The 26,012-nt window shown below is 45.7% G+C and overlaps 1 protein-coding gene across 1 annotated transcript in view; it reads right to left on the bottom strand.

Annotated features, from left to right (window-relative positions):
• Positions 1–26,012, bottom strand: part of WDFY4 (WDFY family member 4) — a 262,564-nt gene that overhangs the window by 218,886 nt on the left and 17,666 nt on the right. The window contains exons 6-11 of the mRNA XM_069461073.1: positions 23,588–23,777; positions 21,685–21,842; positions 19,319–19,771; positions 16,922–17,026; positions 15,131–15,321; positions 7,431–8,011 (exon numbers count right to left, since the gene is read on the bottom strand). Of these exons, the coding sequence (XP_069317174.1) occupies positions 7,431–8,011; positions 15,131–15,321; positions 16,922–17,026; positions 19,319–19,771; positions 21,685–21,842; positions 23,588–23,777 (1,678 nt within the window). The remainder of the gene's footprint in view (positions 1–7,430; positions 8,012–15,130; positions 15,322–16,921; positions 17,027–19,318; positions 19,772–21,684; positions 21,843–23,587; positions 23,778–26,012) is intronic.

Raw genomic sequence — 26,012 nt, 5'->3', positions numbered from 1 at the left:
TGTTTCAACAGGAATGATCAGAATGATGCTGCAAGAAGACCAGCAGCAGAGGAAGATGAGGGACCGTTTGGGGGCTCTGGCCTACAGAACACCCACTGAAACTTCACCATGGCCTGGTGTATTCCGCATTCCTGCTGAAATGGTGTCCCCTTAGGGCTACGAGCCATAGTCATAACTCAAGGTAAAGGTAATTGGGGTTGCTCCCTCTTCTGACATCAGGAATAAAAGTCAGCCCACAAGTCCTGACAGGGCAGGGAAAGGTCACATGCTAAGGCAGGAATCAAGAAGGAACAGACACACCCTGCTTGAAGAGGCTCCTCTCTGGGCTATAGAAAGACCCAGCTGTAGAGAATGGTCCTCACAACCCACAGGCCCACCCAGAGACTGTCCTGGTGCCACATGGCCTGCAGGAGGAAACTGAAATGGCCTCGTGCATGGAGTGTGCAAGGCCCGCCACAGTCTAACCCTGCTCCCGCCCCACCCTCATCTCCAGACCTGCACTGTGGATGGGCTGCTGAGAGGTACATTGTCCATCCCAGGTAACAGCATCCAGAAAATACCAGGAAGGTCAGCACATGACTGATGACAACCACAGATGCCATTTACTGAATTCCTCTGCACAACAACTGTGTGTGTATGTGGTGTGTGCATGTAAAGTATATTTTCAGTATGTATATGTGTGTGTGTAGTGTGTGTGTGGTATGTGTGGTGTATGTGTATGCATGTATAGGTGGTGTGTGTTCAGTGTGTTGGGGGTAGGTAGTATGTATATGTAGTGTGGTGTGTGGTGTGTGGTATGTAAGTGGTGTGTGGGGTGTGTGTCTGATGAATGTGGGTGTGTGAATATTTCATAGAGATGACATATTATGTATTTTGGAAATCTCAGATATGTTTTGGGGATTACATAATATATAACCTCTATTTTGTGAAATATGTTACTTAAATCATAGCAGTTATATAGGTTAAGTGAATTGAAGAAAAGTCCATTGTGTGTGGCACACACATGTTCAATAAATGGCAGCTGTGATCATTCTAACTACCACCATCATCATCTTCAATTCTCACCTTGCAACAGCTCTCAAGGTAGATACTATTATAATCTCTGCCTTCAGATCAGGAAACTGAAGTTAGAGAAATAAGGCAGCAGGCCCCAAGAACACAGCCACTAAGGCACACAGAGTGGCCAGTCTGCCTCCATGGCCCACAGCCTCTTCTCCTCCCTAGAGACTGGGCCCACTTAGCAGGAGGCAGGGCTGAGCAAAGCCACCTGCCCAAGGGGAAGCAGGTGTCAGTGAGGGGGCAGAGGTGAGTTCCCTGCCTCCGATTCCCAGGCCACTGTCCTGCCCTTTACCCCACAGACTCTCTGGAGAGTTTGCGGTTTCACTTCCTGTTCTCTAACCATTAGGGAAGGTCAAGGGTCATGTAGCTCTTTTAGTGAGGAAAAAAAAAGCCCTATTTATGAAATATGTCTCTTATAAATTTAAAATTACTAATTATGAAACCAGGATGGCATTTGACACAGGAGTTATCTTTAAAGAATCAGAGCTGATGCAATCTATAGGTTAGAGCCTGAACCTCAAGCTGCAGGCTATCATGTTAAACATTTGGCAAACCATCACTATTATTGTGGGAGTATCAAGAAAAAGCTAGAAGAACACACACACAGACACACACAGACACATGTACAGAGGCTTTGGAGGTAGATCCGGGCTCAAATTCTGGCTTTATCACTTACTAAATGTATGACCTTTGTCCATGTTACTTGCCCTTTCTTAGCCTTGGTTTCCTCATTGATAATATTTCATGATTTGGGAGGGAAATAAATAAAAAATGAACATTTAGTGCTCAGAGACATTCAACAAATGACTATTGCTTTCATCACCCAATACAACTACATGTCTTCCACTGCTAACAAATACTCTCCTGCCCTCTGAGAGCTGTAGAATAAGCAGAACAAGTTTCCATACTGAGATTTCAAAGTAAACTCATGTTGTCAAGGTGGCCAGGACAAGGATCTCCTCAGAGGATTTCCCTGGAATATAGAAATCATGAAACTCAGAGAAGGAATTCTTCCCAAGACAAAGCAAAAAGAGCAGAGCCCAGGACCTGGCCAAGGCCTGGCTCACACAGGGCAGCTGCAGCCTCACCAAGGCATCCCCATGTCTGCAGAAAGGCAGGATGGCCAGACTGAGAATGGTTTACATGAAGCCCAGGAAGAAGAAAATTTGGAAAGTGACTCACCATCAAAAATCATGTACCACACAAGGAACCTTCAGTGATATAGCCACAGAAACAACAGACTGTAAAATCAGACTCTCAAAAGATACAAGAAAAAATAAATTATGATTCATATATTTGAAGAAATGAAAAAGACAAATATGGACAAGGAAACATGCTATTAAATAACTCGGTTGATTTGAAAAAGAACCAAACAGTATATCTAGAAATATATGATACTGTCACTGAAATTTTGAAAACAAAACTGGAATGCCTAGATTAAACATCAGATTAGACACAGCTAGTAGGAGGTTCAATTAGTTGGAAGAGAGATTAAAGAAATTGTGCAGAACAGTATACAGAGAGACAAAAAAATGTAAAATGTAGAAGAGAAATCAAGAGACATAGAGGATAGGATGAAAAAGTAAAGCACACATTTAGTTGTCTTAGTTCCAAAAGGGCATAATAGAAAAAAAAATGGAGAAGAGTTAGTAATTAAAGAGAATATCCAAAATTGATGAAAGACACCAATTATTAGATTCAGGAATCCCAATGGATATGGAGCAGAATAAATTTTAAAAATAATGCACATCAAGATACATGATAGTAAAACTACAGAAAAGAATGGTAAAAATCTGAAAAGCAATCAGAGAAAAATAACAAATTACCTTCCAAAGAAGAGAAATAAAAACTAATTTCTTAATGGCAACATGGAAGCCAAAAGATAGGGGAGACCTTTTATTTGCTGTGAGAAAATCACTGTCAACCAATAAATGTATACCCAGCAAAACTTTTAGCAATTAGAGATGAATAAAGACATTTTCGGACAAATAAAAACCAGGAGGGTTTACCACAAACAGACCCTCGCTAAATATCCCATAGATAGATAAAAATAATCCCAGATAGAATGGCGTAGATGCAAGAAAGAATGCTGAGCACAAATATTGAAAGTATGTAGGTAAATCTAAATAAACATTTTATAAAACAATGATAACAAATGTCTTGTTTGGTGGATTTACTAACATGAGATAAAATTAAAATATTGGACCACAATAATGTATAAGTTAGGAAAGAATAATAATATATAAGTTATAAGATCTTGATGTATTAATTAGAAGGAGGATAAAGATACATTTAAACATTATAAAGACGCCTGTTAAATTATTCTAGGGTAACGACTATAGAACTAATCATAAAGAGTATAAGTTTCAAACTACTAGGTAGAAAAAATAAATTTTAAAAAATTCAAATAATTTTTAAAAAGACAAGATAAAAATTTAAAAAAAAAGAAAAGTGGGACAAATATAAAATGCAAAGTAGAAATCATCCCAAATATATTAAGGAATTATAAAAATGTCAAAAGAAGTCATATTCTCCAGTTAAATAACAAAAAAAATACCACACTAGATTTTTTTTAAGTAAAGCAAAATAAACATAGCTCTATATTTTGTACAAGAGACACACCTAAAACATAAAGACAGGACACAGAAAGGTTACAACAAAGAATGATGAAAAATCCTAGACACACACTAACCAAAAGAAACCTGATATGGTCCTATTATTATTAGACAAAATTGGTAATAAAGCAAAATGCACTACTAGAGATAAACAGGTTACTATATAATGATAAAAATTTAATTTACCAGACTTCAAGCTATACAATAAGGCTACAGTAACTAAAACAGCATGGTACTGGCACAAGAACAGGGACATAGACCAATGGAACAGAACAGAGAACCCAGATATAAAACCATCCTCATATAGCCAACTAATCTTTGACAAAGCAGACAAAAACATACACTGGGGAAAAGAATCCTTATTCAATAAATGGTGCTGGGAGAACTGGACAGCCACATGTAGAAGACTGAAACAGGATCCACACCTTTCACCTCTTACAAAAATCAACTCAAGGTGGATAACAGATTTAAACCTAACACATGAAACTATAAGAATTCTAGAAGAAAATGTTGGAAAAACTCTTATAGACATTGGCTTAGGCAAAGAATTTATGAAGAAGACCCCAAAGGCAATCGCAGCAACAACAAAAATAAATAAATGGGACCTGATCAAATTAAAAAGCTTCTGCATAGCCAAAGAAACTGTCACAAGAGCAAACAGACAACCTACAGAATGGGAGAAAATTTTCCCATGCTACACATCTGATAAAGGGCTGATAACTAGAATCTATTTAGAACCCAGGAAAATCAGCAAGAAAAAAATCAAACAACCCCATCAAAAAGTGGGCAAAGGACATGAACAGAAACTTTTCAAAAAAAGATAGACTAATGGCCAAGAAACATGAAAAAATGCTCAACATCTCTAATCCTTGGGGAAATGTAAATCAAAACCACAATGAGATATCACTTATCTCCAGTAAGATTGGCCTTCATCAAAAAGTTCCAAAACAATAAATGTTGGCGTGGATGTGGAGAGACAGGAACACTCATACACTGCTGGTAGGACTGCAAACTAGTGCAAGCTCTGTGGAAAGCAATATGGAGATACCTTAAAGAGATACAAATAGATCTACCATTTGATTCAGCAATCCCATTACTGGACATCTACTCAAAAGAACAGAAGACATTCTATAAAATAGACATCTGCACTTGAATGTTTATATAGCAGCACAATTTATAATTGCAAAGATGTGGAAACAACCCAAGTGCCCATCAATACATGAGTGGATTAATAAAATGTGGTATATGTTTACCATGGAGTTCTATTTAGCTACAAAAAACAATAGTGATATACCACCTCTTGTATTATCCTGGATAGAGCTGGAACCCATTCTACTAAATGAAATATCCCAAGAATGGAAAAATAAGCACCACATGTACTAACCATCAAATTGGTTTTAACTGATCAACACTTAAGTGCATATATAGTAGTAACATTCACTGGGGGTCAGGCAGTGGGAGGGGGGAGGAGGGAATGGGTATATACACACGTAATGGGTGCGGTGCACACTGTCTGGGGGATGGACACGCTTGAAGCTGTGACTCAGGTGGGGCAAGGGCAATGTATGTAACCTAAACATTTGTACCACCATAATATGCTGAAATAAAGAAGAAAAAATAAAAAAAATTTAGACTCTATAAGAATATAAAACTTATAAAAATGGATGATCCTTAGAGCCTCAAATATATGTAAGTTAAAAATTAACAGAAATTGACATATACACTATTATAGGGAGTGATTTTTAATGTATCTGTCTTAACTGACATATCAAGCAGATTTTAAAAATTTAATGATAGGGGAAATTTGAATGAAACAATTGACAGCTTCCATCCAATGGACATAAACAGAACATCAAATCTAACAATCAGAGAATATACTTTCTTTCTAAGCATGCGTGGGATATTATGAAAACGTACCACATGGAAGGCCATAAAGTCAACCTCAACTAATTTCAAAGGATGCAAACCACACCGTCCACCTTCCCTCGCCATGGTGGAGTGAGAAGTCAATAACAAAAAGATGACTAGAAACACTCTGTAGCATTGGAAAAACTTCAAACAATATCCAAGAGTCAACTACAAATTACAAAGGAAATTAGAAAAATATTTAGCATTAAATAATATTGAAAATAAAACTTGTGGATTACAGAGAAATCTATATTCAAAAAGAAAACACGCAAGTTAAGAAAAAAAAAAAAATACCAGAACAAGCCCAAAGATAGAAGGAAATTGTAAGAACAAAAAATAATAAAACAAAAAATTTCACCAGGAGAAAGAGGAAAAGTCAAAAGTTGCTTCCTAGGACACACTAAAAAATAAACCTCTGGCAACACACTGAGGGGAGGCAAGGGAAGACACGGCTCACTGAGAGGCGTGAGAGCTGGGAAGCGCACAGCGGCTGCCGGAGACACACGTGAAGACGCTACACTGGAAGAGGCTGTATGCCAGTAAGTTGAAACTGACATGAAATGGGAAAATAAGCTTGAAAAATAACTTATCAAGAAAAATTAAAGAATAAGTAGAAACTTATTTCCACAAGAATAAATCTTCTCGTAAGAAAACTCTAGGCTCACAGTGTTTTACCGGCAAGTTCTATCACATGGCTGAGTGACAGAAGTAAACAATCTTTACATAAACTCTTTCAGAGCATAGCAGAGGAACACTGTGCAACTTATGCCATGAGACTGGAACAAATTTGATAGGAAATTAGCAAGAAAGGAGTATAAAAGGCCAAACTCTCTCATAAACATAGATGCAAAAATCCTTTTTAAAAATTAGCAAATCTAACTCAGCAATAAATATAACACGAACAAGTTGATTTGTGCAGAAATGCAAGATTAGGAAACCAGTCAATTTACCAGAGTAACCTATGAAGCAAAAAAATCATATGATTACCAGTATAACCACCTCTCACCACCAACCCCCCACACTGCAGTCTGGGACTTGGGAACACTCTTCGGATAAAACTGCACAGTGTCTTTCACAAGAATAATCTATTGCAATATTAATTGCTATTCTGTCATTGATGCCTTAGAAGAAAGAAAAACACACCAACTATTGCTGTTGCGTTCTTGCATTTCCCCTCCCACTCCGTGGAGGGTGGGATGGGGCGGTCCTTTGTGTTCCCTTGCTTTAGTGGAATTCTGTGTCACAGAAATGAAGTAAAAGGCTGTTTACAAAAGTCTGAGCCCATGGAAGGGTGTGGCCAGTGGATGCAGAGGAGCCATTGTCTTGTTAGGGGCAGTGGAAGCACCAAGAAAGAACAGGAAGAGTCCCGTGATTGGGATGGACACTGTGGTTTGTGCCCTGCAAATTGAAGGACTTCAACCTGGCCTCTGGCAGAGCCCTGGGGCGGAGAGAAGACCTCAGAAGGCAAAGGCTGCCAGCACACCCAGGGAGGCTGGCCCAGGCACCACGGCTCCTTGCCGCAGTAAAGATCCCAAAGGAGAAAGTGGGTACATCAGCGGACGCCCACCCCGGGTCTCCAGGCATCCTGTGAGCCTCCCTGGTTCCCACATGACTCAACAGCATCCTCCAACCCTGCACTGACTCAGACTGAGTCTTCTGTCAGCTCCCAGGGTAGCAGAGCTTGGAGTCAGCAATAACTTGATTTTAAGAAATGAGTCTTGTGACACTTCTGCACACCCAATCTGTAGCTTAGCCCTCCCACCTACTGCACACGTGCAGGATGTTCGGGTAAGAAACAGGAAACAGAGATACACATCGGCAGAAGAAGGCAACAAAGCTCTGCTCTACCTCTCCTCCAGGTCTGGCCACTGCTTGCAGTCGCCTTGGGGGTCACTGCCAGCTTCTCCCCTCCGGATATCCACAACTGGCTCCTGCCTGGCCCTCAGGGACTCCTTCAAGTCCCTGCGCAGGTGGAGGGTGCCGCTGGCCATGCTGTCCAGAAAGCCAAGGATCTGGAGACAGCTCTGCACCCTGGGCGGGAGGGAGCCGCTGGAGGAGAAGGCAGCGCTCAGCAAATCAGCAAATGGCCTGGCCTTCATCTCAGCCCCGGAGCGCAGAGGGGCTCCCTCTTCCTCAGAGGCCCCAAAACAGCCCAGCAGGCACAGGTCCTCGGCCAGCTTCTCAAAGAGCCCGTTCCTCCTGAAGAAGTCGCCGTTGACAGGGTCCAGGTGCAGCGCGGCAGACATGGCACAAAGAGTGTGCAGCACCAGCTCCAGGGTCTGGCCGGGGGTCACGGCCCCCCACGCCTGCAGCCGGGGCTCGTGGAGAGAGCCCTCCAGGTCTGAGAGCAGGGTCAGCAGCCCGTTGAACCCGCTGGCGACTCTGAAAGCAGCACGGCCCTTGGGAGTCTCCAGGATCCGGAGCAGAGACTGAAACACCAAGCACATAAACAATGAGCAAATTCCAGAGGCAGACTAACACTGCGCTCAGGTGCATCGCTGCCAAAGCATCCCCTGCGCTCTTCCCTCCTCGCCCTGTCAGAACAAGCTACGTGAAGGAAGATTCTGAAACACTGGGACGTCCATATTGTTCCTCTTATTTTTAGGTTCTGGTTGCCCACAGGTGCCTTCTACGCTAATTCATAGGGTTGAGTGACCTGTCCTGTGTCTGGACTTAAATGCATCTCCCTCCAGAAAGCTTCCTCTGACCTCCAGCTCAGGTGCTGCCATTCCCCGATCAACATGCTCATCACACTGTACTGCAATTACAGTACAGTGTGAGAATGATCTCAGCTCTCCACCAGATGGAAGCTCCATGAGACCAGGAGCCACACCTGGCGTGCTCACTGCTGTGGAGCATAGCACATGCTTAACAAGAATTCGCTACTTGAGTAGAATGAACCATCTCTCTGCTGTGCAGGACACTCACAGTGAAATCTGTAGCTTATTATATAGTTACACTGTACTATATATTATATAGTAGCAGCTTATTATTCTTTATCTTCCTCTCAGCGTCAGCATGGTACATCTATCAAATGAGGAGAAACAGTAAAATGAATCTACTTGAAACATGGCGTAAAAAGATGAGGGTTTCAGGGAAGAGAAGAGAAATCTTCAATGGAATGAAAGGCGTATGTATAACACACAGTACAGGCCAAGTGCGCAGAAGCATTTGGGCTGCTCGTAGCATGCACAGTAGACTTCACCACCCTCTAGATGACTAAGATTTTTACTGGTCAGACAAACTTTTATTTCCTTCTAAAGTCAAACTTTTATTGAGCACTTAGGCTGTGCCATCCATGCAGCCCAATGCATGGCTTACACTAGGTATTCAATACACATTATTGGAAAGAAGGAGAGAAGAAACGAGGAAGGGAAGGCCACACTTAAGCAATTCCCATTCTGTGCTAAAGCTTCACACCTAAAAGTGGAGAATGTATGGACAATTTTGGATGAATATTAAAAGCCTGTAGTTTTTGGTATTTACTTATTTGTTGATCACGTGAGTTGCGTGGGACTCCATCTAACACTCAGGGCATTGTGTGCATGTTTCCTAGAGAGTGGCCCTATCCTCACGGGTTCATTAGCAGACTGCAGAGAGGTTTGAACTGTTTTATCTTTTCAGACATTTAATGCTCTAGTAAGACAGGGAAGGAGATTGTCTGAGCCGGCACAGTTAGGAGTCAATTCCAGGATGTGTGAGACAAAGTTCAAAGAGAAAAGGTAAAAGCAAAATTCCCAATGTGGGGGAGGGGTGAAGCTGTAACTTAACTGCATGGTTTAGGATGACAATCTATGGCATGGCACATGAAAGTTAGTGGGCAAAGAGAAAACTGGCAGCTCAGGGGGAAAAAGGAGGGAAGAGGTGAAATTTCAAAACTCTTGTATACACAGAAAGGCAAATAGGAACTTAGTGACGTCATAGGCTATTGCTAAATATGAAGTCATGCACTTTGGAGGGAAAGGTCATTCTCCAGCTCTAGCTCTAAAATGCTGGCACCCTAACCTAACACTAGTGTTTATCTGAAACACACAATGTGTGTTTCCACCGCTCCAACTTTGTTCTCTAATATTATATCCCCCTACAAGAAACCTGAGCTGCCTGGTGAGTAGCAACCCCACGTCTGGGGCAGGAGAACGCCGGATGAGCCTGTTGTCTTCGCTCACACAGGCCAGGATTCTTTCACAGATGAAGAGAAACGGCAGCCAGGGAGCTGCATAGGGGTTCCCACAAAACAGACTACAGTAACTAGGAGACCCTGTGAAGGGCCAAAGTCCCCAATTATGTTCAAAATGGACAAATAATATAAAATGAGGTAGACAGAGTCATCCTTATCAATACGGGTCAGTTGATCTTTTCCCAGTTACAGAAAAAGAAATGCATGACTTGTGGTGGCTGGATCAGTGATACCCAGCACAGCCCACAGGGATGACTGTGGGGAAACCGAATTGTCATTTTACTCTTTGAAAGAAACTCAGCCTCAGGGCCACCCAGGAAAGGGTGGAGTGGCGTCGTCCTGGCGGAGACTTCAGGGAAATGGACTTCCCAGACTGCCAGAAAGGGGGAGGAATATTCAGGACTAGGCAATGACATTGCTTTCTCCTCTGCATCAGGATATGGCCTAATGCGTTACAAATTTGGCTCAAAATCCAGGAAAGACGGACATTTATAGACATGTCCTTAAAGAGAAGCATGTAGATTGTTAGAGTAGGTTCTTCCAGAATGGTGATGCTCATTGGGTGTGAAAGTGCATGGCATAGGTTAGGAAGGCCTTTCGTGGTGTAGACGGTCACCACGGCTGCCTGCCCCACCCCCGGGGGCCCTGGGGCCAGGAGAGGCTAAGGCAGATTCGCTGCATCTGTGCCTGCCTTGTCTGAGCCACTCGTTCCCAGCAAAATATTATTTCTTCAGCTGAGTTGGAAACTCAGTCTAACCTTGAAGTCTGTGTGGGGGGTTTGGTCCCTTCCGTCCAATTGATGACCCAGAGGAAAGGCTGCACACTGGTGTGTGGGACGGTGGACACCTGAACCTGATCTGGTGCCTGCTCTCGTGACACGTTCCAGGAAAAATAAATAAATCAGGGAGACAGCAGGAAACCTTAAGCTCTAGGATGCTAAACCGTCTACATTTATATGAGTGCTTTCAAAGGCTCCTAAGGCCACTAGATTTGTTTAAGGCAAATGGAATGAATGAAGCTCTTCTGCTTATCATACGACATATGACAAAACAAATTCCAAAAAGGGAGAATGATTAAAAACAAAACTAATCAGATTACAGTCATCTGAGTGCTGCATGATCACTAAAACCTCCTCTCTCTCAAGGAGCCACCTTCCAATTGTCCAGTTTGATGCCATATATTACCTAAAAGAATGCCATCATTCAAAGAGTGTCAAGAGCAGATACTTTAAAAACAGAAGCAACACAATAATCATCCCCACCGCTACCTCTGTCTCTCAGCAGCTCTGTCACCTGTAATTCCTAGGTGGTCATTTTCTTCTCCTCCTGTTGGGAGGGGGAGGAGGAAGAATGGCTGTCCTTAATTGTTGCTTTGTTTGATTTATTAAATTTAGAGTCATTATCTAAAATGGGGGTAATCTCATTAGAACTTAGACTGCTCTATTATTTCTTGGGATGGGGTTAATTTCATATTTGCAGAGTCATAAAGTAAAAAGTCCAAAATCCAATTACAAAGGCTTAATTTCATAGCAACTAAAGAGAAACATTTCTATCATAAAAGAAAATAAATACTTTGCTACTTCGGGAAACGATTTGTCAGGAACCAGGGGCCTAGGAGGAGGGTCTCCATTACTGTCATTCAACTTTGCATGATAATGCATCACACAGGGTTTCCAGTCTGCAGAAGGGAATAAATTTAATCAGCTGAAGTCAAAGTAATCAGGCTAAAGTTGACACATTTCAAGAAAGGTCAGCGTTAAGCACATTTTCTCATCCTTAACTCAGTTACCATGTCATTGTCTCTGAGTTAGTATTCCTCCAGCTTGAATCTATAAAATGGATGTCTGCTGCAAAGCGCTAACTACGTTAGGACTAACAGGATTTATTTCACATTCTATTATTTGTTATTCCTCATAATTTTCCATGTGTCATGCTGGAAGACCGGTGAGGTAATGTGATTAAGCTGAGAGTTGAACAGCTAAATGTATATTAGCAAATCAATCTGAATTTGTGCATAACCCAATCACGGTCCCACCGGCCACGGAGAGGAAATTCATTTGCTTACATTATTCTTTAACTCAGTTATCATTTACCAGAATTAGGTGGGGAAGTCACATGTGCTTCACTGTTGGTATGGAAGCACCACTGGATTTTGGAAACAACTACCCTAAGTTGCTCTCCTCTGGAGAGCTGGCAGATCTGCCTCAGGGAAGGGACACAGAGTGACACCATGGCGTGAATGCAATTTGGAGGTGGCAGCCTTTATCAGGTGGGGGCGCTGCCTACTCCTCAGTCTTTCAGGCCACCCACCCCAGCACTTCCCCTTCGTCCCACCACTGACCCACTCTGTAGACACGGTGCCTGCGGACAGAGTCTGCTCTGACCTGCTAAAAGGCCTCCCAGAAAGAGCTCCTTTTACATCTTTGTTTCCAAAGATCCAAGGGGTTCCCAAGACGGTTTAGGAACAAATGTGGATCTCACATCAGATTCCAGCAAACATTCCCTACTCGCTCACGTGACTCAGTGGTGGACGAGCCTGGAAGAGGCTCGTGGGCCCATCCCTCCCCACCGCCCCCTGGAGCAGCAGTGAGCTGACAACCCTAGTCCTTGGAGAAGAACGGCAGCTCCTGGCACCTCTGGCTGCTCGGCAGTGACTTGGCACCCAGGGAAAAGACAGCACACTGAGTGCCAGCGATGACTTTGTTAAATAAGCTTCCCGAGTGTTCGTCCCTTACGTGCTCTCTTGATAGTGCGATTCTGAAATGATATTGAATCTGTAAAACACCATAATGGCTTTGCATTGCTAATTCTAGAAATGCAGTCCCATTACTCAAGGACTGACACTCCAATAAGATGCTTCTGCCCACAGAGCAAAGCAGAGCACTCTTTTCTACACTGGACACAAAAATACTTTCACTCTCCCAAGTAAAAGCAAAAGTTTCCTCTCTGTGGAAATCTGTCTTTCAAAATGAACATGTCAGAAACAATTATTCACCCAATAGAAAACCGAAGTCCTGACTGTTTTGGACATGCCATCCCTGTTCCTACCAGAACATGCCAATCAAGCTGAACACAGACAGACATATGAGGGAAAATGCTCCAAACAACAGGGTGAAGTGCAAAAATCACTTAGTTTTCAGTTGCTGGTCTTAGACTGAAACTCAACTGCGCCTTTCGCAGTTGTGTGATTTAACTTTGTCAGTGAAGCTCTCTGTATGTCTCTCTGCCTGCAACATTAGAAGATTGGATCACATGAACCTGAGGTTCTTCCCAGCTCCAAATTTTCATTAATTCTTGATATACCTCCCCTTTACCTGATTCTCTGCTTTACATGTCTCTCTCAATCCCCTGACCTCATGTAACACAAGATCCACATGTCTTTCAAAAGGCATTTAACTTTCCTTTTGTTTCATATAAATCACTTGCACTGAATTTTTTGGCCCTGTCATTAAATCACTGTTTGGGTTCCTGTCATCTGAAAGACACATGATAATTATGGTCATGATGTCACTCTTGGATGGCCCACTAGTGATGCTGTGGCCACACCAAGCACCTCAGACTTAGGCCACCTGACAGTAGCAGCAGCTCGCACCGCTATCTGGCATCGGCTCTGCAGAGAAATACGGTCAGTGAGGGGACTGAACACCGTTCTCTAAATACTAAAAAGGTTTTGCACAGAGACGGTCACAACTAACTGAGTTAGGTTGATGTTTACCTAATTTGGGAAGTCAGAGCAACTTTGTACTTTTTTTTTAATTCACCAATAATGAGGTGTGGTGTATTAATTTAACAGGAGCATGTGCTTTTTATGGGGTGGTGCTGCACATATGCACGGAAAGTCCCAAAGTCAGCCCCCTGGGGGATGTTTGTGTTTACTTCTGCTCTTCTCTCATACAGCATAAAACAAAAGAAAAGAGAATTTTTAAAAGGCATAAACCCTGCGGTCCCCAATGCCCAGGCTGCAGACCAACACCAGTCCATGGCCTGTCAGGAACCGGGCCGCACAGTAGGAGGTGGGCGGTAGGTGAGGCGACAGAAAGAAGCTTCATCTGTATTTACAGCCACTGCATATAAGCCCAAGCTCTGCCTCCTGTCAGATCAGGGGCTGCATCAGATTCTCATAGAAGCACGGACCCTACTGTCAAACGTGCGTGGGAGGGGTCTAGGTTGCACACTCCTTGTGAGAATCTGATGCCTGATGATCAAGGTGGAGCTGAGCTGGTGATGCCAGCACTGGGCAGCGGCTGAAAATACAGATTATCATTAGCAGACAGGTCTGACTGCACAGTGAATGTGATGTGCTTCAATCGTCTCGAAACCATTTGCCCTCCCCCAGTCCATGGAAAAATTGTCCTCCATGAAACTGGTCCCTGGTGCCAAAAAGGTTGGGGACCACTGTATAAACCCACAGAGACAAAAGGAATGAAAAGAAAGAACAGCAACAAAACTGTGAAAGCTGTAAGATTGAAAAGATGGGAGGGATGGTATTTATTGTATTTCTTTAACTATTTTAAGATAATTTGATGATCATTAACAATAATATAAAAACCTATTCTTCTGTTACCCAAACATGACAACCCAACCTTGCTTGTCCCTCTGTACCCACTGTCCCCACACCTTTCACTGTGTTTTGCCTCTTTTTCCTGGCTCACAGGTTCTCTCCCCCATGAGCCTTCCTCAACCAGGTAAAGCAAAGCCGGTCTCTCCTACTTCTCTTACCCACAGCAGCCTGTGCTCAGTGTCTAACAGGGATTTACCACATTGCAATGTAACTACTGCTCACTTATCATTATCACCAGTCTGTAATCTTCCAGATGGCAAGGCTGTATTCCACTGCATGTCCCAGGCACTCTGCACCAGGTCTGGTAATTTACAGATGCTCAATAAATGCTGGTCAAGTCACCAGTGGAGCTGTTTGGTCACCACTGGTTCAGGCTCCACCTCCACAGTCTACAGTGTTGCTAGGAAGTAGCTGCCTACCAGGGACTACATTTCCTGGGACCCCTTACTCCCAGGCAAGTTCTGCCCAATGAAAATTGGAGACAGAAGTTAAGGGAGGCCAGTCCTACACCTGAGTAAGATACACTGTGCAATTCTCTCTTACCTTACCTGCTGGCTGAGTAAGGCTCAGGTGACAGCTGTCCTTGGATGACAATCCCCAATCATTGATTGGACTGTACATTAGAAAGACATTTCCAATGTGCCAGGCTACTGAGAATGTGGGACTTACCTGTTACAGCACCTAAAACTACCTCATACAGCGTGCTCCCTACCTATACAGTGGCCTGCTGAATAAACCATGCAAGAGCAAATGTGGCAAACGTGGTGAATACCCACGGAAAAGCCAATCATAAAGGAAGACTTGAAGTCACCTTGAGGAGATCCAGTTTCAGCTGCAGCTCCCCTTGAGTGGATGAGCACAGAGCACCCACAATGATGCTCATGTACTCCTCGGTGTTGATGACTGACAGCTGCTCCAAGATGCTGAGCGAGGTCTCCCGGTAGCATTCGTGGTCCAGGAAGATCTTGATGAAGGGCACCATTCCGTGGTCTTTCAGGACAACTGGGGAGCAGACAGACAGGACAGGGCTAGAGTGATGGGGGCCTTGAAACCTTCAATCACAAGGAAAGTTTTTTCCGACAATTATCAGAGTTCATTTTACCACATTTTATGTTTCTCTCTTGTCCACTGGTAAGTTTTTTTTTGTAATCCACACCCACTATTAAAATGAGAAGAGTAAAAAAGAAACTGTGGAGCTGAGAATTAAAAAGAAAAACAGCTTCTTCTCCAGTGAGAATTTTGCTTTTTAAAAAAGAAATCTCTTGACAAAGATCTACCCACAGGAGATAAGTTCAAGACAAGAGGAATAAGCCTGAGAGATCTATGGTACAACATGGTGACTACGGTTATTAACAGTGTGTTGCATTCTAGGGGGGGAAAAGAAAAGAAAAGTACCCCTTATTTTTAGAAACCTAAGTAATATAAACCTCAACTAGATCTACCTCTCCCTTGATTCCCCCGTAATTCCCTAACGCAGGGCAAATGACAATTCTCTCTCTTCTCTCTGCCAAAATTCATATGGAAAGCAAGCCAGAATATAAGTTAAGAACATATTTCATTTCTAGGTAGTTTCTTGGGGACAGAACTAAAGAAATCTGGCTGGTGGTATGTTTTTGTTTAAATGTAATCCAAAGCATTTCTTCCCCAGGATTGATAGTTGGATTAATCCCTGTGGAATAAAAACTGGGACACAACTGGAACCTTCAAATGGCTTGATTATCTGCTTGAGCAGATAAGATTTCTCCAGTTATGGGTCAGGTACCCCATGCACAGAAATCACCCTGCAGGGCTGTTTAAAAGTAGATTCCTGAGCTCTACTTTAACCTACAACTAATTACATATCTGGAAGTGAGCCTAGGAATGTGCCTTTTAACCAGCAGCTCCAGGGAATCTTTTGCAGACTAATGTTGGAGACTCTTTCTCCGCTATAATGAAATAACTTTTTACATTTGGTGTAATCTATGAGGGCCTCAGATAAAGATGCCTAAATTACCAAACTTACTGACAGGACTTTGTTGGTGTATCTGTCTCATATTATAATATACATATGCATATATATTTTATGGACTTTTTTTTAAATCTAAAAGCCACATGATTTTAGGAAGCTAAAAAGATTTTTCAATGGATGGAGCTGCTAAGTCCATCATGGCTGGGAGTATATAAAATTATGTTTCTTTAAAATAACTAGCTTTCTTTACATGTATTTTACTGTTTGGATATTAAAAAACTCTAAAGTCAGTACAGCAGGATATTAATAGATTGCACTTGAAAAAAAAGGAATGGGCTCTGTGTTCTCATAAATTTAGAAAATTTAGAAAATGCTAGCTTAAGCATTTTCTTTTCTTTTCTTTTCTTTTCTTTCCTCATCAACCTTCTTTAGTAACCTTACAAGTGAAACATGTCCACTGAGGTCCGTATCTACCAGCTCACTAATGATCACTGAACATCAGCCAATAGTCAACCAAAGGGTTGACGTTAGCCATTAGCCACAGTGTTAGTATTGATTATTCCTTGAATATAGCCCGTGAACACTGACATAAGTAACCAGGAAATAGTAATGTGGTACCAAGCAGTGACAAGGCAAAGCTGGTACCAGCCTTACCTGCATTCCTAACCGACCCTTTCAGAAGTGTGGCCACAGTTCTCAGCATCACACAGGTGAGTTCTCCTTCCAGATCCTGAACACCAGAAGCAGACTCTTTGTTTCCTGAATATTTCAGAAGCAACAAAAACAACAAAAATTTAAGTACATATGGTATGACCCCTCATCTCTGACTGCATTAGTTTTCTATCCTCTTAAGGAGATGTGAATACAATGCTTCCATTACAAGGCAGTGTGCATCCCAGCTCATAAGACAGACACTACCACAGCAGAAGCAGGGGTTCTCCAACTCAAACACATCGGAGTCCCCTGCAGGGCTTGTTGCTAAAATCCAGAGCGCCATGCTGGGTCCCATCCCCAGAGTTCCTGCATCAGTGGTTATTAGATGGGGCCCACAATATGCATCTCTAACAAGTTCCCAGGTGACGCTGACAAGGCTGGCCCAGGGACCACTCTTTGAGAAGCACTGCCCTATAGGATACACGGAGCCCTTTCTCCTTGGTTTCCCTTTGGCCACTTTTGTAGTTTGCCATGTATGTCTGGAAGGCAGGACTGCCAGCTGATGCCTGAGCCACGGAGAAGCTCAGGAAACCCGGGAGTGAACGTGGCCCCACTGGATCCCTGAGGGCAAAACCAGGTCCCTTTGGTTACCATTGAATCCCCAGTGCCAGAAAAGTGCCTGACACAAATTGGAAGCTCGATACATATTTGAGGAATGAATGAAATGAGTAACAGTAGAGTTTATTAACCAGGTGACAGAATATCTAAGAAACAGCAAGATACATTTAATAATAGAAAGCACAAAGTAGACAAGATGCGTCAGCTCATAAAAAAGTTCAAATTATCCTAGCTATGGTCATAGGTCTGGGATTGGCTTCAAAAGCAAATTGGATATTAGACTGCTGAAATGCAATATCCAGCTAAGACAACACAGAAACACTAAACAAAAAAGATGCAAAGACTTCTCAGTTAAATGCCAAGGAAAGCAGGGGAGGCAATATGTTAACTTCATTCATGATGGGATTTAAGGCAGGAAGTTACTGAGCTGTAAAAGGAAGCGCATAACAAAACACTGCCAGGGCCCAGCCCGAGGCCCAGATGCACAAAGCATCCCAGGGCTCAGCACCCACAGGCCTGACCTTGTTTGCAAACATCCTAGGGAGGGTGTGGGTCCTGCTTGGCCTCCAAAAGGTGCCTGAGCAACAGCACTGAAACTCTAGGGATAAGGTGGACTACATTTCTTGAGCAACTGCTGTGTGCCAGCGCAGCAAGGGGTCCTTTTCAGATATTTCCTCATGGGAACTCACAACATGCCTGTGATGTAGGTATCACTGCCCCCATTTTACAGAGGAGGAAACAGGCTCATGGAGGTTAAGTAACTTGCTCAGGGACGTTCAACTTGTGAGAAACATGGCCAGGATTCCAGCCAGGGCTGTGTGACCCACGCCCTCTCCTTCAGCTGCTTCCCGCCAGAGAGGCCCAGGAAATAGACAGACCAATGACCTTGTCTTAGGCCTGAAGCACAATACAATGGGACAAGGAGAAGAAGGAGAGGATAAAAAGGTGGGGAGAGGTAAGTGGCCAGATTCCTGTGTCCCGGTGTCCCTTCTCCAGGCTTATTTCCCAGAGCAGCACGTGTAGACAAACGGAAAAACAAGAGGAGCTGGGAAAAGAGTTTTCTACCCACTTCCCATTTGAAAGTCAGTGGAGGTGGGGGTTACAGCCCACCATACGGGGTGTCCCCAGCAGGACATGTAGCATGGAGCTTGGAGAGGCAGGGAAAGAGCCCAACCCCTGAGCCACTTGCACCCCAATAAGAACAGAGTTCGCAGCCCCGTGGGGCTGCAGGGTCCACAGAGCTTGAGACCCCAGAGTGTAGAGGCCAAGGCAGGGGAAGGGGACATTGCCAAGGAGCCACAGGTACATCCCAGCAGGACACCTACACTCAGTGGGAGTGCTGGCCAGGGAGACCCTGGTGACCTCTTTCCCGGTGGAAGACCACTGGGCTGACAGTGCAGTGACCCAGGCAGCCCGTGTCCCAGCAGACCCCAGAAGGGCTCCAGATCCCCAGGCTCTCCAAGCTCCCACGCCTGAGGACCTGTCACACCCTGCTGTCTCCCCATCTGCACACCCAGGCAATGTCTAGGGCAGGAGATACCCTAAAGCCGAGAATTCACAGGGCCTGAGTTAGCCCCAAGTTCACCATCCCACTTGTCTCTTCATGGGGAAGTCTGGGAGGCTCCCTGCTGTTTGGGAAGCCCTGTGTCCCAGTACCTTCCTAGTGACACAAGCATGTCACTTTACTACATTTACAGGTGGCCAGGTTGGCACGCAGCCCAGGTCTGGTTGACACTGGCCCCAGCCCATTCGCCCGCCCCTCCCGATACCCGGTAGCACCTGACTTCCTCATGATCTTGGCCTGTCTCCGCAGCTGCGCCAGCAGCATGCCCAGGAGCCCCGAGTCCCGGAAGATGTCACTGAAGAGCGGGTCCCCACCAGCGATACTGAGGATGCTCTGCAGGGCCACAAGAGTGCAGGATGGCTCGGGGCTCTCCTTGATCAGATGCTGCACCTTCCGCAGGATCTCGTGGGGCACGTAGTGCAGCTCGAACACCAGGGCCTCCAGCAGCCGGAAGAAGTGCACCTGCACCGGGGCCGGCTTCAGGGGCACGAGCTCCACAAATTGGGAGATGGGCTGCAGGGTCCACTCCAGCAGGAAGAAGTTTCGAGCATTCCAGGCCCACATGGTCCTGATGGCCGACAGGACTTGCGTGCAGAGGACAGAGTTGCTGGATTTGTGGAAGACATTCTGCAGGACCTGGAAGGCCTGAAGATTCTTAACAGTCACCCCTGAAGAGGAAAACAAGAATCACCCTGCAACCCATTTCTCCCGCCTGCCTCTAAATTAGGTGCTTTCATTATCATTAGGACAAGCTATTTGAAGTTGTTATTTTCTAGCTCCTGTGGGTACGTGTCTATCAGAAGTCCAGAAAATCCAGCCACCCAGGACGTGAAGAAGCCTGGTGCTGCATTGCCCAAGGTGCACTGGAACTGTGGCCACTCTGAACTGAGACGTGCCATAGCGTCAAGTATCATACTGGATTTCCAAAGGACAGCATGAAGAAAAGAATGCAAACTATCTCATTGACAAGTGTTTGTACTGACCACACATTGAGATAGTACTATTTGGTATATACTGAGTTAAAATCTATTACCAACAATAATTTAATCTGTTTCTTCTTATTTAAAATTAAAATTACATTGAAAATACATAGGCCGGGCACGGTGGCTCACGCCTATTATCCTAGCACTTTGGGAGGCCGAGGCAGGAGGATTGTTTGAGCTCAGGAGTTCAAGACCAGCCTGAGCAATATCAAGACCCCATCTCTACTAAAAATAGAAAGAAATTATATGAACAACTAAAAATATATACAGAAAAAATTAGCCAGGCATGGTGGCACGCGCCTGTAGTCCCAGCTACTCGGGAGGCTGAGGCAGGAGGATCTCTTGAGCCCAGGAGTTTGAGGTTGCTGTGAGCTAGGTTGATGCCACAGCACTCTAGCCCAGCCAACAGAGTAAAACTCTGTCTCAAAAAAATATATATATATAATGTACCTTGCATTTTATTTCCATTGGACAGTGCTGAGCTGGGAGGATTGGTTTCAATTGATTAAAATCAAGTGATTTTGGAGATTATTAAGCAAAGGCAGTTTCATTTCTAGGCAAGCTGTTAAATAAACACACTTTCCCAGTCCAATGTTTCCTCTACCTTTTTCTCCAGCTTGAAGGTTAAGCTTCATTCTCCCTGATCCAGGATACACTTTGTCAGAAAGCTCTGACTCCAGCCCTCTCTGCCTCGAATACTAGGGATGTTTCTGAAACTCCCCTCTGATGCAGTCACTGCCCTAGACCACATTCATGCCCCTGTGTGTCTGCTGAAGCCCCATCCGCAGGCCCTTCTTACCCTGGTCCCTACCTCTGCTCCACGGCAGGTGTCATTTCTCCAGACTTACTCAGCTGTTTCCGGCCACCATATCCTCCCCAGACTGTACTTTCTGCCTTTAAACTTCTTCCCTTTTATTTCAACCTAGACAACCTACACTTAGCCTTAAAAACCCCTTCATTGAGCCTTCTGTTTGGGGTTTTCTGAGTGACCCACCTTGGCGTCACGGCTGTGCCTGACGTATTTATCCTCCTGGTATCTAGCAAGCTAAGGTTCAGTACACATGTGGCAGACTCTACAGAGGATGTACGGGGAGCAGACACCGGGCCTGTTCACACTGGCATCCGCATGGGGCAGAGCGCCTGCTGCATGGAAAGAACTGGTGCGTCCTACCTGAGCTCATTAATCAATCAATATCTCAACGTACTGAGAAGTCTCTGACCCTGCACCTGGGTGGCTGTTTCAGGGACATCAGTCCCCATTATGAAAGCAAATGTTACAGAGTAAGTCACACTGGAGTTGGGTGACAGAATCAAGCCCTCTTCCTTTAGTTGAGAGAGTCTTTGCCTTTATTAAGCAATGCTTCTTCTAAGTCCCACAGGTAACAAACTTCCTCATTGCTCAAAGCTGAGGTCGCACAGCTGGGAAAATCTATATGGGGAGATTTAGGATCCATAGATAGTCTCCCCAAAGGATATGACAGAATCAGAGCCTATTGCATCATTGACAGGTGCACAGAGAACCAGGGGAAGACCCTCGTAGCCATGTCAGGGCACAGCCCCAACTCTGCCAGTCATCCAGAGATGCAGAAAGGACCCACCAGAAGCCTCCTGGTAGAACTTGAAGCCTTCAAGCTGAGGGTAAGTGACACTGTCAAACACCTTCAGCTCTGACTTCCCACAGGTCGTCAGCCACACCACCAGCCCAAGGAGCTCCTCCAGGTGTGGGTCCACTTCGCTCTGGGGCAGCCCGTCATACCTGTGGGGACAGATGAGGCCAGATCCCTGTACTTCTTGGACAGAGCATCCCCCTTTGTTCGTGGTGCTCCTCACAGGGATGCAGAGACAATGCAGGTCTGCAATGCTGCGGAAAACCCCAAGGGTCCCCACCAAGAGGCAGTTCATCACCAGAAGGCAAGGGGAATGCCCTGGGAAAACATCACTGTTTGCAAACTTCAGCCTTGGATGGAAAGAAGTCAGAACCAGTGAAAAGCTACAGCATCTGCTCATAGGAAAAATGACGTGTTGTTCTTAGGGCATCAGCAGAGCAGGGGCACCTCTAAAATGAGGGATGGAATAGTTCAAAAGAGCAACAAAACAGTGGGGGAAATGGCTTTATTGGCTTCCCTGTACTTATTTTAAGGTTGAGTATTATTTTTGCCTTCTAATGACAGGCAGGTGGGCTGTCTTGCTCTCAGTATTCCAGCTCGGCCGTTTCTGGAGTAAAAGTGCTCACTGCGCAGTTTCAGTTACGGCAGAAAGGAAAACCAATGAGCCAAAATGGGTCCTTCCGGACATTCCCCCATACAGGCTCCTGTCCCCCTCCGGCCTTCCACGAGATGTCTGGGGAAACCTGACCACCCACTAAACCAAAGAAATGTTTAAGAAATGTTATGACACAGACCTCCATGGTGGCAACAGTCATCCGATCATGGTCCAGACTAATATGAAATGTGGCGTACCCAGAGGGACTGTTATGCTTAGCAGCCCCGTGGAGGAAGACCCTCAGGGTGTGGTCATTTAACCACATCCTTTTGGAGACTGTGGGCCAAGAGTCTTCAGCCCCTCGTCCAAGCCAGTGCCTTTAGACCTGAAGCCTGGCTCTGCGGTGAAGTCTGTGAAGCGCAGGAGTAAACCACACCCCACAGGGGAGAGAGCACCTCACACTTGCTGAGCAAAGCCCGAGGGAACGTACATGGTCTGGCCCTGAAGCAGCTTCCCCAAGATCAGTGGGAGAGCTTGGATCATCAGGAAATTTCCGTGATTTCCATCCCTTGCTCTCCCTAATCCTTGGCCCTGCCTGAAGATGATGTGACAAGTCAGCATAGGGGAAGTTTGTCCAGACTTGGCTGAACATGTCTTTGGGTTTCCTATGGCTCAAGGATTTGAGAGACAACAGTTCACTGGGGAGCTGGTCCCAGAAAATACCAGGAGGGGCGAGGCAAAGTAAGACGGGAAGGGAAGGAAGCCGATACAAGAGCATTCCCAAGCGAACTCATACTAGGCAACAGGAGTCACCCTTCCAGGGACCCCTAGAAGCAGTGTGGAGCTTGCCCATCCCAGGGGAGGCTTGGCTGGATATGGACCACCAGCTCATGCCAGTCACGGGTCGAGAGCTGCTTTTGGGGATTGCTGATTCCCAGACACGCCCTGCCCTCCAAGCACAGCAGCCCCAGACAGCCCTCCAACACAGACAGGTGGTTCTCTCTGGGTCTGACACCTGGAGGTCAGGCCAGCAGGCATGCAGGCGACAGGTGCCACCAAGTGGACTTGGTAGAACTATCACTGCTATCACCCATTGATTCTCTAAGGAAATGACCCCCACACCTGTCTGCACATTGAATTACTTTTGCAATAGGACGTCTCTCTGGCCACACTCTCTGGAGCTTTGTATTTCAGAAGATGACACCTCACTATCTGTCTTCCTCCAAAGCACTCTGAGTAATTCTGAGGACCAAGGCTTTGGTGGTCCCATGTTTTCCCCCACCAAGCACAGCCACTTACTGAAGTAACACCTTGAGCAGCAGGGGGTAGCCCTCCGCATTCTCAAACTCCAGGAACAGCGCCGCAGAGACAGGGTAGGAGTCCTTCACGAAGCCCAGGATGAGGTTCATGGCCTCGCTGACCTCGGGAGCGGGCAGAGTGCCTGCCAGCCTGGAGAGGTTCTGGAGGGAGAGCCTCACACAGTCCGTGGCTGCAGGAGGGAAGCACAGTGCTGAGCTCCAAAGCAAGAGCTTTTCAGCCACGGTCACCCCCATCCCCCCACTGAAAGCTGCATGTCAATATGTGAATGAGAATTAATCCAAAACATGTTCTGCTGGCTCTTGCAGGCCCAGCAGGTAACACAGGAGTGGAAGGCGGCCTCTCAGCCCTCTGCTCCTAATTCCCGGAACCCCAGAGAGCCCAGGTCCATTAGGTAATGAGATGCAAGACACAAGGCCTGAGCCCACAGCAGACTTTAAGGAAGCAAAGTTGGAGCTCAGCAGAAATTAGCTTGTGAAAAGTGTAGGATGTATGAATACGTGAAGAGATGAGGGGGGAAGAGAAGGTGTGTTTTGGGTACTGAAGAAGCCAGGAGACCAGGGAGGGGGAGGAAGGCGGCACCCCTCCTGTGGGGCGTGGCCATGGGACTTGCTGGCTACCCCAGAGCAGTGAAGAGCCAGAGTTAGAAGAGAGTGGTCATCAGATTTGCATTTGGATGGATCACTGTTTTTAGAAATCTCTCTTTGAGAGAAGCCTCTCTGAGTGCTGGGAAAGCCACACCAGCAGATCAGGAACCGTACCTATGAGAACTTGAGATTACGCAAGCTCAGCCTCTCAGCTGCAGGGACTCCGAAGTGCTCTGAAGTCTGCACGTCCAGCAAGGCAGCCCCCAGAATTGCCGGCTTAGCAGGTAACTGTGAGGTCAGCCCTGACTTCCTGACCCTCTCCTCACCCCATAAACCCACAGACACCCCCCGCTGCCCTAAGGAAGGAGTGCTTCGGTGGCAGGCTCCCCACTCAGGAGGAATTTTCTTTCAGCGTTGCTGTCTCGGGCATCAGAAAATAACACAGCGAGAGACCCCTGCAGCCAATGGCAATAGTTTCTTCTCAGCCACCTCAGACTCCAGCCTGTTGAGGAAGGGGTGCCCGGGCTGTGGAGCACCTCAGGAGACTGTTCCCACTGGTCCTGGCTTCACAGGGAGCTTAGAATCCCCGAACTGGAGCCGCCATTCTGTCCGGGACTCAGCTACACTCAGAAGAGGGGCTGCCAGGCTCTTCCCCAGATCTCACCAGCTGACTCCCTCCCTCTGTTACAGGAGGCCCCAGAAAGAACACAGCTCACAGGGCAAGTGTCTGTGGACAAGCAGATCACATGGGTAGGCTCAGACCCCCAACTCTCCCCAAAAGATCCCCTACCTGGGGGTTAGCACAAGAGATGGACTGCTGTGCTCAGCAGGGGAGCTGAGGAGATGCTGCATGGTGGGGGGAGGTGAGCAGAAAGGAAGCTTCCTGAGAATATTCTCCTTGGTGCGAGCCTTGCAGAGCCTCTCCCTGCCCCGTGTTGGGCCAGCAGAGATGAGGCCGACACAGTGTCCTGAGATCCTATGGGCCATGGTGACCTCTACGCATCCAGCATGAACTGGGTCCTCAGGAGGCAGATGACGCCAGGGAGGCCCTGGCACCACTAACAAAATTGATCCCTCAGTGTCCTGCTTCTGATCAAATCCAGGTAATGAAGATGCAACTGATGCTGACACCTACGTGGCACCCACCACATACAGGGTGCTTTTAATATTAAAATACATCATTGAAGAACCACAGCACTTAAATAAGGTCAGCAGTATGATTCCCCCCATTTTACAGATGAGAGAACGGAGGCCCCCAGGTGATTAAGTGCCTGAGGTCACTCCGCTGTGAGGGCAGAGCTGGAGTCCACACCCTGGCTGTCCGACTCCAGAGTCCGTGGCCTTAATCCCCAAGTGGAAATGGAGGTGCTGGAGTCAGGCATCTCCAGGTTTGGAAATTGATTCTCTTCTTCACTAGCTGAGTAGCCAGGACAAATTCTTCTACCACTCTCAATCTCTATTTCCCCCACCGCAAAAGAACATTAATCTCTCTCTCAAAGAAACGAATGAGACAACGTATAAGTGGGCCCAGCACAGTGTCTGTTCGGTAGTATGTTCATAGTAAATGAGTCTCTCTCCCTCCTCCTCCAGTTAGGATCAGAATGAACAATAAGACTGCTTTCACGAATGGAGCCAAGCAATGAGGGATTATCTACTGGGCATGGCTGCTTATTCGTCTCTCCTTTGGCCCCAGAAATCTATACTGATGCTACAAAAGCATCCCAGGGTCTTATTGTGAAAAGTGGGCTCTCAGCCTTTGCTCTCAGAATTCAAGGGAAGCCCTTGGGTGGCCCACAGCCTGCACCTGGTCTCCTGGGACA

This window comes from Eulemur rufifrons, chromosome 28 (assembly GCF_041146395.1).
Source record: "Eulemur rufifrons isolate Redbay chromosome 28, OSU_ERuf_1, whole genome shotgun sequence".
NCBI classification, from domain to species: domain Eukaryota; kingdom Metazoa; phylum Chordata; class Mammalia; order Primates; family Lemuridae; genus Eulemur; species Eulemur rufifrons.
The sequence above is the reverse complement of the archived record's forward strand: the minus strand, read 5'-3'. Positions and strand labels throughout refer to the sequence as shown.